The sequence below is a fragment of the Adiantum capillus-veneris genome, chromosome 17 (genome assembly GCF_014529385.1).
Source record: "Adiantum capillus-veneris isolate H3 chromosome 17, ASM1452938v2, whole genome shotgun sequence".
Lineage (NCBI taxonomy): Eukaryota > Viridiplantae > Streptophyta > Polypodiopsida > Polypodiales > Pteridaceae > Adiantum > Adiantum capillus-veneris.
This window is the reverse complement of record NC_140947.1, coordinates 6,084,111-6,094,644: the sequence shown is the minus strand read 5'-3', so window position 1 is coordinate 6,094,644 and position 10,534 is coordinate 6,084,111. Positions and strand designations below refer to the sequence as shown.

General features: G+C 40.2%; 1 protein-coding gene across 1 annotated transcript; it reads left to right on the top strand.

The window, feature by feature from the left end:
* Window positions 1–6,591: 6,591 nt before the first annotated feature.
* On the top strand, window positions 6,592–7,349 carry LOC147436751 (uncharacterized). Its single transcript, XM_086485776.1, has 3 exons — window positions 6,592–6,644; window positions 6,728–6,846; window positions 7,144–7,349. Exons 1-3 carry the CDS (start codon window positions 6,592–6,594, stop codon window positions 7,347–7,349), a joined length of 378 nt encoding a protein of 125 aa, XP_086341902.1.
* The last annotated feature ends 3,185 nt before the right edge of the window (window positions 7,350–10,534 follow it).

The window sequence follows — 10,534 nt, the reverse complement described above, 5'->3', positions numbered from 1 at the left end:
CAAATCTTCAACGTCAAGACTAAAAATATGATACTTTCAGGACTCTCTATAAGATTTTGGTACGATTTAAGTATTTCAAAACTCCTCAAAATACTGCACGACACCGCGGACTATTTTCAAGAGATTTCGGACTCTTTGAGAAAAGAGAGAGAGAGAGAGAAAAGGTGGCCCAAGGACTTGCCTTCCATCCCGTGTTCTGACTCCCGCCAGAACAGTTGAGAGCGGTCCATAGTGAATGGAGGAGGGGGGATGAAGATGATGAGCTCTGCCAAATGAGAGCAAACTGCCTGAAAGATCACCTCACTCTCTCAGTCATACGCATCGCAAAAGCTGAAGCGGAAAAGAGTAATCGTATCATTTTAGCATCTGTTATGACAGCTGTGGCCGACTTGGCTTTCAACTTGGACGAGAGCTTGAAAGTTTTGTACAGCATGCAAGTCGGAAGTCAATTAGTGTTGACGATGTAATTCTTGCAGCACACAGAAATGAAGACGTTGCATGTAAGTTGACAGCATTCTCCAAAGAGATTTGAAACTTAAAGACCAGGATTAGAAACGGACGAAGGTGGCAAAGGCAGAGTAATTTTTTGTACACGTTCTGAAAGGTATGCGCAAACACTGATCAAAGTTGTGGCCCTTCATTAACATAAGTTAGTTGAGGAACATAAGTTAACATAACATATGCAGACATGGCCCAAGCTGCATGTCAAATAGTATATACTTTTACAATCACTAGTTCTCTCTCTCTCTCTCTCTCTCTCTCTCTCTCTCTCTCTCTCAAAAACCTGAAAACAGTCCGAGGTGCCATGGACTGTTTTGAGGAGTTTTAAAATCTCACCCCGATCTCCTGAATTCTAAAGCAAAGGAGGTCTAAAGTCTCGTTCACATGCACTATTGCCCTTTGAGCAAAAAGGGATCCGCCCTGCGACCTGCTCACCTCCCCCCAAGTTCTTCTCTGAATCTTTCTAAACCTGTTCACTTGACTTTTATTTAAGTTATCAATGTGAGGCTTTGTGTGCAATTAAGTGCGTTACAACACCCCTGCTACCTCATCGCTCAACAATAGTCTTTGCATCATCAGCCCTTTGGCCATGGCTAAGGTGGCAGCTATAAACATGTCTAGTTGCACTGCTACTCGTAAGGTCTACCACCACCACTTGTGGTGTCAAGGATTATGAATAATGCCATCCATGCAAATGTCCTATGAATGTGGGTTGTTAGAGTAACATGCGGTGGAGAATCTTTAAAGGAAATTATGCTGGAAATTTTATGTATGAGAATTGGCCATCAATTAAGGAGGGTGTCACACTTGGGCAAGGACGGCAGGCCGGGCATGCCAAGGTGGGGCACCATAACAAAAAGCAAAAGTTGGCCTCCAACACATGTTAGAGAGGCAATGTAAACTCCTTGGGCAAATGTGTGTTAGAGGCACATCCTTAATCTCTCAACTAACTTCTCAAGGTTAGTGACCAACCATAAAAGGCATCATAGGATGACGTTGTAAGGTGTGAGCTTTGTCCTAGAGTACTAGAGTACTAGAGTATGAGTCAAGGAGAGGAAAGGTGGATTTATCCCACATGCAGTGGTGTAAGGCTATAGAGCTACTTAAAACTCATTTCATGACATGAATGAATAAACACAAGTATATTTTGCATTACATCTGCCTTGTTTATGGTGAGCTCGTGATGGCTTAGCAAATACTCAAGATCGTGTTTATGAGTCCAAGATAATTGATCTTGGAACCTAATTCGCTTGAATGATAATTTAACCAACAGACACTCACTTGTGTGCACGATGTTTCTCTTTCATCCACCCTAGCTAGCACAATTGCATTCCCATCAAGTGGTATCAGAGCCACCGGGTTATGCTAGCTCTTCCTTCTTTTTTATTGAACGTGCTATGTTTGCACAATTGCTTTCAAGAAGACAACAAAGACTAAATTGTGAGTATATGAAACACTTGTTGCAAGAGAAACAAACACAAATTTGATTAATTGAGGTATATATATATATATATATATATATATATATATATATATATATATATATATATATATATATATATATATGTATGTATGTATGTATGTATGTATGTACCATAATTAGCAAATAATCATGGTTTAATAGTATGATTAGGAAGAGGGAGTAAGAAGCAAGAAATAGAGAAGAAGAGATAGGACTAGGAGTCCATGTAAGGACAACCATGAGTATATGTAAGCAGTAATTGAGAAAAGACTAGAACAATTTGAATCTTTCAACTTGATGGAAACAATATCGGTAGCCATCAAAGATTTTCCAAATGAGTCCTACGTTTGAGTAATTTTGCTTGAGGACATTTGGTCACCACTTCCACCACTCGTTCAATGAGTTCCAAGAGATCTTTGTGGTCTTCCCCATTGTGCAATCCTAGAGGGAGAATCAAGGATTGGCTAAAGCAACCATTGAAACATGAATCTAAGCTTGAAAAGAAGCGACAAATTGTAGCTCAAGATCTTGTTGTCGTAGGAATAAACCCAAAAGCAATTTTTAAACTATATCTTTATTCATTTACAAGCCATTGCCATTATTTTAAATTCCCCCTTTTTCATTGTGCTCGTCATCGACACTCATCATTGCTTTGTGGAGATGCCATCTTAAATCATCCCTATGACAACACACATAGTCCCAAAAACAAGAGAAAAAATGGGGCTGCCAAAATTGGAGCCTTCCTTATCCACCAGCCCACCCTTTGAATGGCTAGAAAACTCTCAACTAGAGCTGTCGTATGGAACTAACTCTCTCTCTCTCTCTCTCTCTCTCTCTCTCTCTCTCTCTCTCTCTCTCTCTCTCTCTCTCTCTCTCTCTCTCTCTCTCTCTCTCTCTCTCTCTCTCTCTCTCTCTCTCTCTCTCTCTCTCTCTCTCGCCGTATTGGTGATACAAAAAAAGACCAATTTTGAATTCACCTGTTTGGTGCTACTTTGTTATGGCCGCATAAAACAAAAGATGTCATATTCTTTTTTTTTTAAAGGGAAAAACTCCCGATTTTATATTATGAGCTACTTTTGATTGAATACGTGTGTGTGTGTGTGTGTGGTATAATAATTGCAAGGACAAGCACTTTGAATCGTTCTCTCCTGCGTGCGAGACAAGCTATTCTCCACGCTTGGAACTGACAGGCCGATTGGCCTTCCTATTGTCACATCACGAGATTCCGATGCATTGAGTTGTGCTATGCGGCCATCCTCTTTGCTGTGCTCATCCCAATCTCTTCTTGGTGTCCCCTTTGCTGGTTTCTATGAGGTCCCTGTGGAGGAATGCTGCTACTAAGTCCACTCCTGAGAGAGTATCCAGGCCTACAAGGGCAACTCTAAGCTCATGTCTCCTCGTAGCACTAACACCACACTGTTTGTGCCATTCGAGGAAGTGACGACACCGAATACTCGTGCAAGCAAGATGAGTTTATCAGCCACACAATCTGAACATGGAGGATCTTCTATCCTTGCCGACGATGACAGGTCTACATCAAAGAGAAGAGGTAAGTTGTGCATGTTGTGATGAAAACTGTAGATTGAACATTTTTGCATGCATGGCTATTAATGCACATTAGTTGAGCATTGTTTGATCTGTATTTCAATACATAAATAAAAGATGTAGTTTTTTAGGTTTAGGGTAGCTGATTTCACAACAAGGTCTTGCATGTGTCCTAGTGCAAGCTACATGTTTGAGATTTGCACTGCACATGCCAATTTGCATGTTATGAGATTTGATAATATATGTATGCTGTTAAAAAAGCATTCTAACTATTCAAATGTGTGAAATGACTTGATCTTTGTAGGGATCAATAGAATGGAAGATTACCCCATGCTCACAAAATTGTGTCATATAGCAGAGGAGCTAGATGAGAAGTATGGGCTAAGGCTACTAGGGGTGATTCTAAAGGATCTAAATGAAGTTATGCTCCTAGGGGATTAGTGGTTAACAATGTTCAAGATTAAGCACAACAAAGGTTCCAAGATTTATCTTAATCATATGCACCCTTGCTTCGTAGACGATTACAGGATACTCTTCCACAAGGTGTATCAAGAATCACCATCTAGTGGAGAGATTACAACAAAGTTTGCTTAAGGGTACGCTTTTGAGAGGTGCCATGCTACGATAAAAGACCCTGCAGGCCACACCGTGGCATGGGCCAAGTTTGGTGAGAACGTTATTAAGATGTGCAGAGAAAGAGGAGGGGGGTTGGAGCAAAAGATTGAGGGTTGGAAAAAGGAAAATGGTGCCTCTAAGGCTACCCATCATAGCGGGAAAAATACTCACATTCAACAGTCTGGCAGCAACTTGTGCACGGAGACCGGGCCGGATGTGGCTTATCGGCATAATTTGCCAATTTGTGACTATGGTATTGATTTGGAGTTATTGGTGGAGAGGATGACGACTAAGAGCAAGCACACTATGGATAGGCTCATTGAGATGAGGACCTTGATCCATCTAAAAAAGGAGAGGCATTGCTTAGGTGTGAGGGGTCCAACGTTGTGGCCAAGCAGATAAAGGTGGACATCAAACTGTATACAACACGACTACAAGAGCTCCAAAACCAAATTCCAATTAATGATGAAGAGGTCAAGGAGGTGGAAGCTGATCTTGTAGCAAACCAAAGCATGGTACAACACCTAGAGGTCGCTGAGGACATTAAAAAATTCTCAAAATGGATCTATGGTAAATGCTCCATTGGTCCTAGTTTGTCTATCTACTTAGAGACTCCTATGTTTTACATTAGGGCATTTAGGTACATTTGATACTCAATTGGTAGTTGTGTAATGATTGTACATATATTCAAAGGTTTCCCTTGTACAACATCAACATCCTTGGTCTTTGGTGCATACAATACTCTTTGGCACTATTGACTACTGTAGGATTGTCTTTGGTACCTTTCCACGGTCTCCTTGGTATATATAAATACTACCCCAACTAATTTTGGCACAAACTCTACCTAACTTTGGTAGTTTTCTTTGTCTTGGTACTGCTTTGAGGCTTCCTTGATATACCACCAATCATAGCTTTCTCTAGAACTGCATTGGCATCTCCCTGGTCTTTGGTGCATACAATACTGTTTGGTACTTTTAATGATTGTAGGGCTATATTGGGTACTTCTCCATGGTCTCTTTGGTATTTATAGGTACTACCTCCTACTATATTTGGTATTTCTTCTAGCTAGCTTTGGTCTGTTTACTTTGTCTTGGAAATGCTTGGGTACTCAGACATCTAGGATGGTACTGCCTTGGTGTTTCCTTGTTATAGTACCGAATCTAGCTTTGACTAGAAGATGCCTTGGTATGTTCTTGATCTCTTTGGTGTGTAAGTACCCTTGGACTCTTTGGTACTCTTTTTGGTAGTTTTTGTAGGTTGTTTTGTTCCTTTGCATTGGTTTGCTAGAGCCATGGACCTTATCATTGTAGGATGGGACCGCTTTGGTACCTCCTTGGCATAGTGCCAATGGTTTAGTCTTGGTACCTTTCCATAGTTTCTTTGGTAGTTTTTAATTCTTGCCTTCTAGTATTTTGGGTATTGTCTTTGCATTGGTGTTCCCTTGATATACCACCAATCAAAGACTTCTCTAAGACTTCCTTCGAATATCCTTGGTCTTTGATGCACACAATACTAGTTGGTACTTTTAATGATTGTAGGGCTATCTTGGGTACTTTTCCATGGTCTCTTTGGTATTTATAGGTACTACCTCCCACTGTATTTGGTATTGCTTCTAGCTAGCTTTGGTATGTTTACTTTGTCTTGAAAGTTCCTGGGTACTTAGACATCTAGGATGGTACTGCCTTGGTGCTTCCCTAGTATAGTACCAAATCTACCTTTGACTAGAAGATGCATTTGTATGTTCTTGATCTCTTTGGTGTATACAATACCCTTGGACTCTTAGGTACAATTTTTGGTATTTTTTGTAGGTAATTTTGGTTCTTTGCTTTGTTTTGGTAGTGCCTTGGACCTTATCATTGTAGAATTGGATTGCCTTGGTACTTCCTTGGTATAGTGCCAATCGTTTAGTCTTGGAACCTTTCCATAGTCCATTGGCTGGTTTTTAACTCCTGCCTGCTACCATTTTTGGTACCATCTCTAGCTACTTATTGTACTAGTACCTAGTTTTTGCCTTGGTACTTTCCTTGGTAGTATTAGTGGTTCTGAATCTAGGTAGCAAGTCCAAATCTGCATGGGTACTGTTCGTGCAACGGTTGATATTTTGTGTGTAATGTCTAGCGCATGGCATGTTTTGTGAGGTTGATTATTTTTCTTTTGTTGTGTAGTAACAGATAGAGTAGGACAAGCTAGAGGCCTCTTGCAAGGAGAGACATGTCCATTACCAATTTGTGAATGGGATGCTCAAGAAAGTGAAGCAGGGAAAGAGGTTATCCCTCTTCCCCAAGCCACCCTTTGTAGATAGTGATAAAAAAATCCATGTGTTTGACACGTGTGCTACATGCGGGGAGTATCTAGAGGTGGTGTATGTTGTGGGCAATTTCATGTTAGAGTGCATGCATCAATACCACCCACTCTGCTTTAGTGCACTTTTTCACACTAGTGGAAAATGTGTAAAAGAGGGGTGTGGCATGGTAATTCCTGCAGTGGCAAAAGTGTATATCAGTGGACATTATATTGTAAATGGTAAGCTAGCACTATTTTCAATACGTTGAGGCTTTCTACTTTTGAATTACAATGTTGATTAAGAGTCATTTGTGATTTTGCAAATGAGGAAGATGTGACACCTGCAAGCCAAGATGTGCAAGGAACATACATGATGGGTGTGGAGAATGGTGGGCCTGGACCAGCAAAGGTTTTTGTTAAGGATGTGGAGGACCTTGCCAGTATGGAATGGTTCAAGAAGTCCTCATGGACTTGGAATCTTCTAGGAGGAAGGAGAAAGTGGAGGGGCAGGATGTGTACACAACGGGTGAAAGTCAAGGGGTGGATACTGCTATGGAGGAGAGGGAGGTTGCTGAAGGCCAAGCTAGTGTTGGAATGAATACTATTGAGGCCTCTGCAATGGAAGTCAACAAGACACACGACAAGCAAACCAAGTTTGATGAACAGGGTGCAAATTGCAATTGACGAGGTGCTGCTAACTGCATCTGAGGCTGTGGTAGGACATGGTGTTGTTGAAGAGAATGGCGAGGGAGCGGTCGATGGTAATAAGAAAGAGGACACTATTGAGAATGATGTAAACAAGGGAAAAGTTCAGGATAAGGTGATTGATTCAATTGATGTGGATGTGGACTCTACTGATCCGGAGAAGGTGGCCAGCAGGATGCCAACATCCCCAGGTGATTTCACCTTGTTGGACTTGTTGTCTATAGTAGGAAGAAAGTGAATCCGTGGAAGTGCCAACAAGTCTCATGCTTGCAAACTTTAGCTTATGCCTACCCTTGTAATTGACAGTCTGTGTCTTGATGTAATGCGCTGAGAATATTTTTTGTCTCCATCTATTACCATATGTTTTAGGTATAGGTTACATTTTTCTTCTTATATTGTGCTCCCTTGTGGTAGACTTTGACCCTTTGATCTTTGAATTAACCTTGTAAGTAAGTTGTTGTAGGATCTTCATTGTGTGCTAATTGACTCAATATATTATTATTGGCACTATAGAAATTGATTCGTGGTGGCTAAAGGAAAAATCAAATGACATAGAGCTGCCAAACGATATTATGGATATAGGTAGACGGCTGATTGTATTTGATGTGAATGGTGTGCTCTTAAAGAGCTACAACCAACCACCATAAAAAATTGTAGTTTTTGCACCTCCCAATGGAGGTGAGACAATTTGTATATCGTTTGGGTCAAGAGTTATGGTGTGCGGTCAGGCCGAATGCAGAGGATGTGCTTATAAAGTTGTCCAGGAAAACAGATATTATGATATGGTCCTGTTGTAGAAGAGAAAAGATAATGAACTTTTTGGGAACATGCCTGCCATACTATCATAGTAAATGAGTGGTCAAATGTATACGTCTGACTCTCTTCTTGCCTCATGTTGATTACCAGTGTGTACTGTCATTAATTCTACTTAACTTTCCCATACTTTTCAAGATGTGTTGAGCTAAGAAGATTGTGAGGTGTGGCTACCCAACATCCTTGATGTTGGGTGTGTGCCAGGGGATGTTGGTGATAAGCCAGTCTTCCTAAAGCTACTGAGATCAGTGGGGACAAAACACTTGTCGTATAATGCCAGTGACTACCATCTTGTAGATGACTATAGATATAAGTCTCTTAGAAATGACTACGAGAACTGTCTGGCCATTTGGTCACATGAGCCTTCTTACCTTGAACCCGATTATCCCTTGTATTTCACGGACTTGGTCAAGCCCTCACTGGATGGCCAGGTTTTTTCTCCCTACCCAACAACATATAGCCGTCAACATGTAGAAGACGATGTTAGCCCTCTCATTTTGATGATTATTTGATTCAACGAGAGGGATATAGTTATCGCTTTGACCCCTTGCCAACCCATGATTTGTGGAACAAAGAAAGAAAATTTTCCTGGTGTAATCTGGTATGTATTCCTCTTTATGTGGAAATGAAAATCCACTAATGTCCATTTAGTCCTTTTTCTTACAGTATGCTTCTGTGGTCATTTTGTCTTGATCTTTGGATTTGGTACTGGTAAGTATTAAATTTGGTACTCGTCTTCTCATTGTAGGGTAATTGTAACTCATGGAAGCTCCATTGTACGAACTTTATAGCAGAGCTTTTTTTTGGAAAAATATACAATTGTGGGCTCGGGAAATTATAATTATCAGTATCAAATTTGAAGCCTTTGGTACTGGGACTGACAACTTTCAGGCTTTCGTACTGGTAAATTGGGTACTGTAAAGTACCAAAGTTGGTGCTTCTCATCTCACTACAGGGTGATTGTAGAAGAAAGCTTATTTTGGAGAGAGCTTATTTTGGTAAAAACCAATATTATGGGCTGGGGAAGTTAGGTACACCAGTACAAAATTTGGTGCTTGTGATACTGGCATTGACAACTACCAAATTTGGTGCTGTAAATTACAAAATTAAATTGGATGATGTTCATCTCACTACAGGGTGATTGTTGAAGATATTCTGGAAAAAAACAATATTATGGGATGGGGAAGTTAGGTATACTAGTACAAAATTTGATGCTTGTGATACTGGCATTGGAAACTACCAAATTTGGTACTGTAAAGTACCAAATTGAGTGTTGTTCATCTCACTACAAGGTGATTCTTGAAGATAGCTTATTTTGGGAAAACAATATTATGGGCTGGAGAAGTTAGGTATACCAGTACAAAAGTTGGTGCTTGTGGTATTGGCATTGGCAACTACCAAATTTGGTACTATAAAGTACCAAATTGGGTGATGTTCATCTCATTATAGGGTGATTGTTGAAGATAGCTTATTTTGGAAAAAAAACAATATTATGGGCTGGGGAAGTTAGGTATACCAGTACAAAAATTTGGTGCTTTTGATACTAGCATTGACATCTACCAAATTTGGTTTGTAAAGTACCAAATTTGGTGTCAGTCATCTCACTACAAGGTGATTGTAGAAGAAAGCTTATTTTGGAAGAAAAGCATTATGGGTTGGGGAAGTTTTAATAACAATACCAAATTTGAAGCTTTTGAGGCTTGACGGACTGGTACTCGTAAGTACCAAATTTGGTACTAGTCTTCTCATTGTAGGGTGATTCTATCATGAAAGTTGATTATACAAACTTAATAGCAAAGTTAGCCTTGTTTTGAAAAAAAAAAACAACATTGTGAGCTCAGGAGGTTACAATCACTAGTACTAGTAAGTTTCGAATTTGGCAGTGGTCTTCTCATTGTGAGACGATTGTAACTCATTGTTTTTCAAGTTCCTGTAAATTATGTTATATTACTAAATTCAACAGTGTAGCATGTGTTGTGCATATATAGTGGAGGTAGAGAGGGAAAGGACAAGTTACTCGTGCTTGAATGGTAGACCTAGTACAAATTACTCAATCTCTTGAATCGAAGAGGTGGGGATGGGTCAAATGCCCTCATCCTCTTCTCCATCGTCATCATAAGGCATGATGTTGTATACATTTTCATAGACCTCATTGGTTAACATAAACATGTTTTGGAGTCCAAAAATAGGCTCCATCAAAATTTGTCTGGCTCTTACAAGGTGGTAATAGATAATGGCTGGTGGTGTATGACCAAGAAAGTTGTATGGATCACATTTCCCATCCACTTGGCCATAGTACAAGCCTTCAGCCACAAGTCCACTTATCCATTTGTGATTTGTGTGCTTGGTACATGTCTTTGGTGAATTTCAAAAGCTAAGAGTCCTCACCACCTTCATCTACCTTCACTCTGCAAAGTTGTCCCCCTAACGGACAACATTTCACACATTGTATGTGGGTTGCCCTTGTACATTGGCAAGTTGATGTCCAATCTCATTGCTACAATTGTCATGTTGCTATCATCCTCCCTGACTCTCTCCTCTTCCTCACTATCCTAATTGTCCACCTCTTGCACCGGTACAATGGATATATATTTCATTCTTCAATGTATT

Excerpts from the sequence above, each read along its gene's own strand:
- LOC147436751 (XM_086485776.1), top strand. The coding sequence starts at position 6,592 with ATGGTAATTCCTGCAGTGGCAAAAGTGTATATCAGTGGACATTATATT. Across the intron at positions 6,645-6,727 it reads AGTGGACATTATATTGTAAA|AAATGAGGAAGATGTGACAC; the intron begins TGGTAAGCTAGC and ends TTGTGATTTTGC. Across the intron at positions 6,847-7,143 it reads GGATGTGGAGGACCTTGCCA|AGAATGGCGAGGGAGCGGTC; the intron begins GTATGGAATGGT and ends GTGTTGTTGAAG.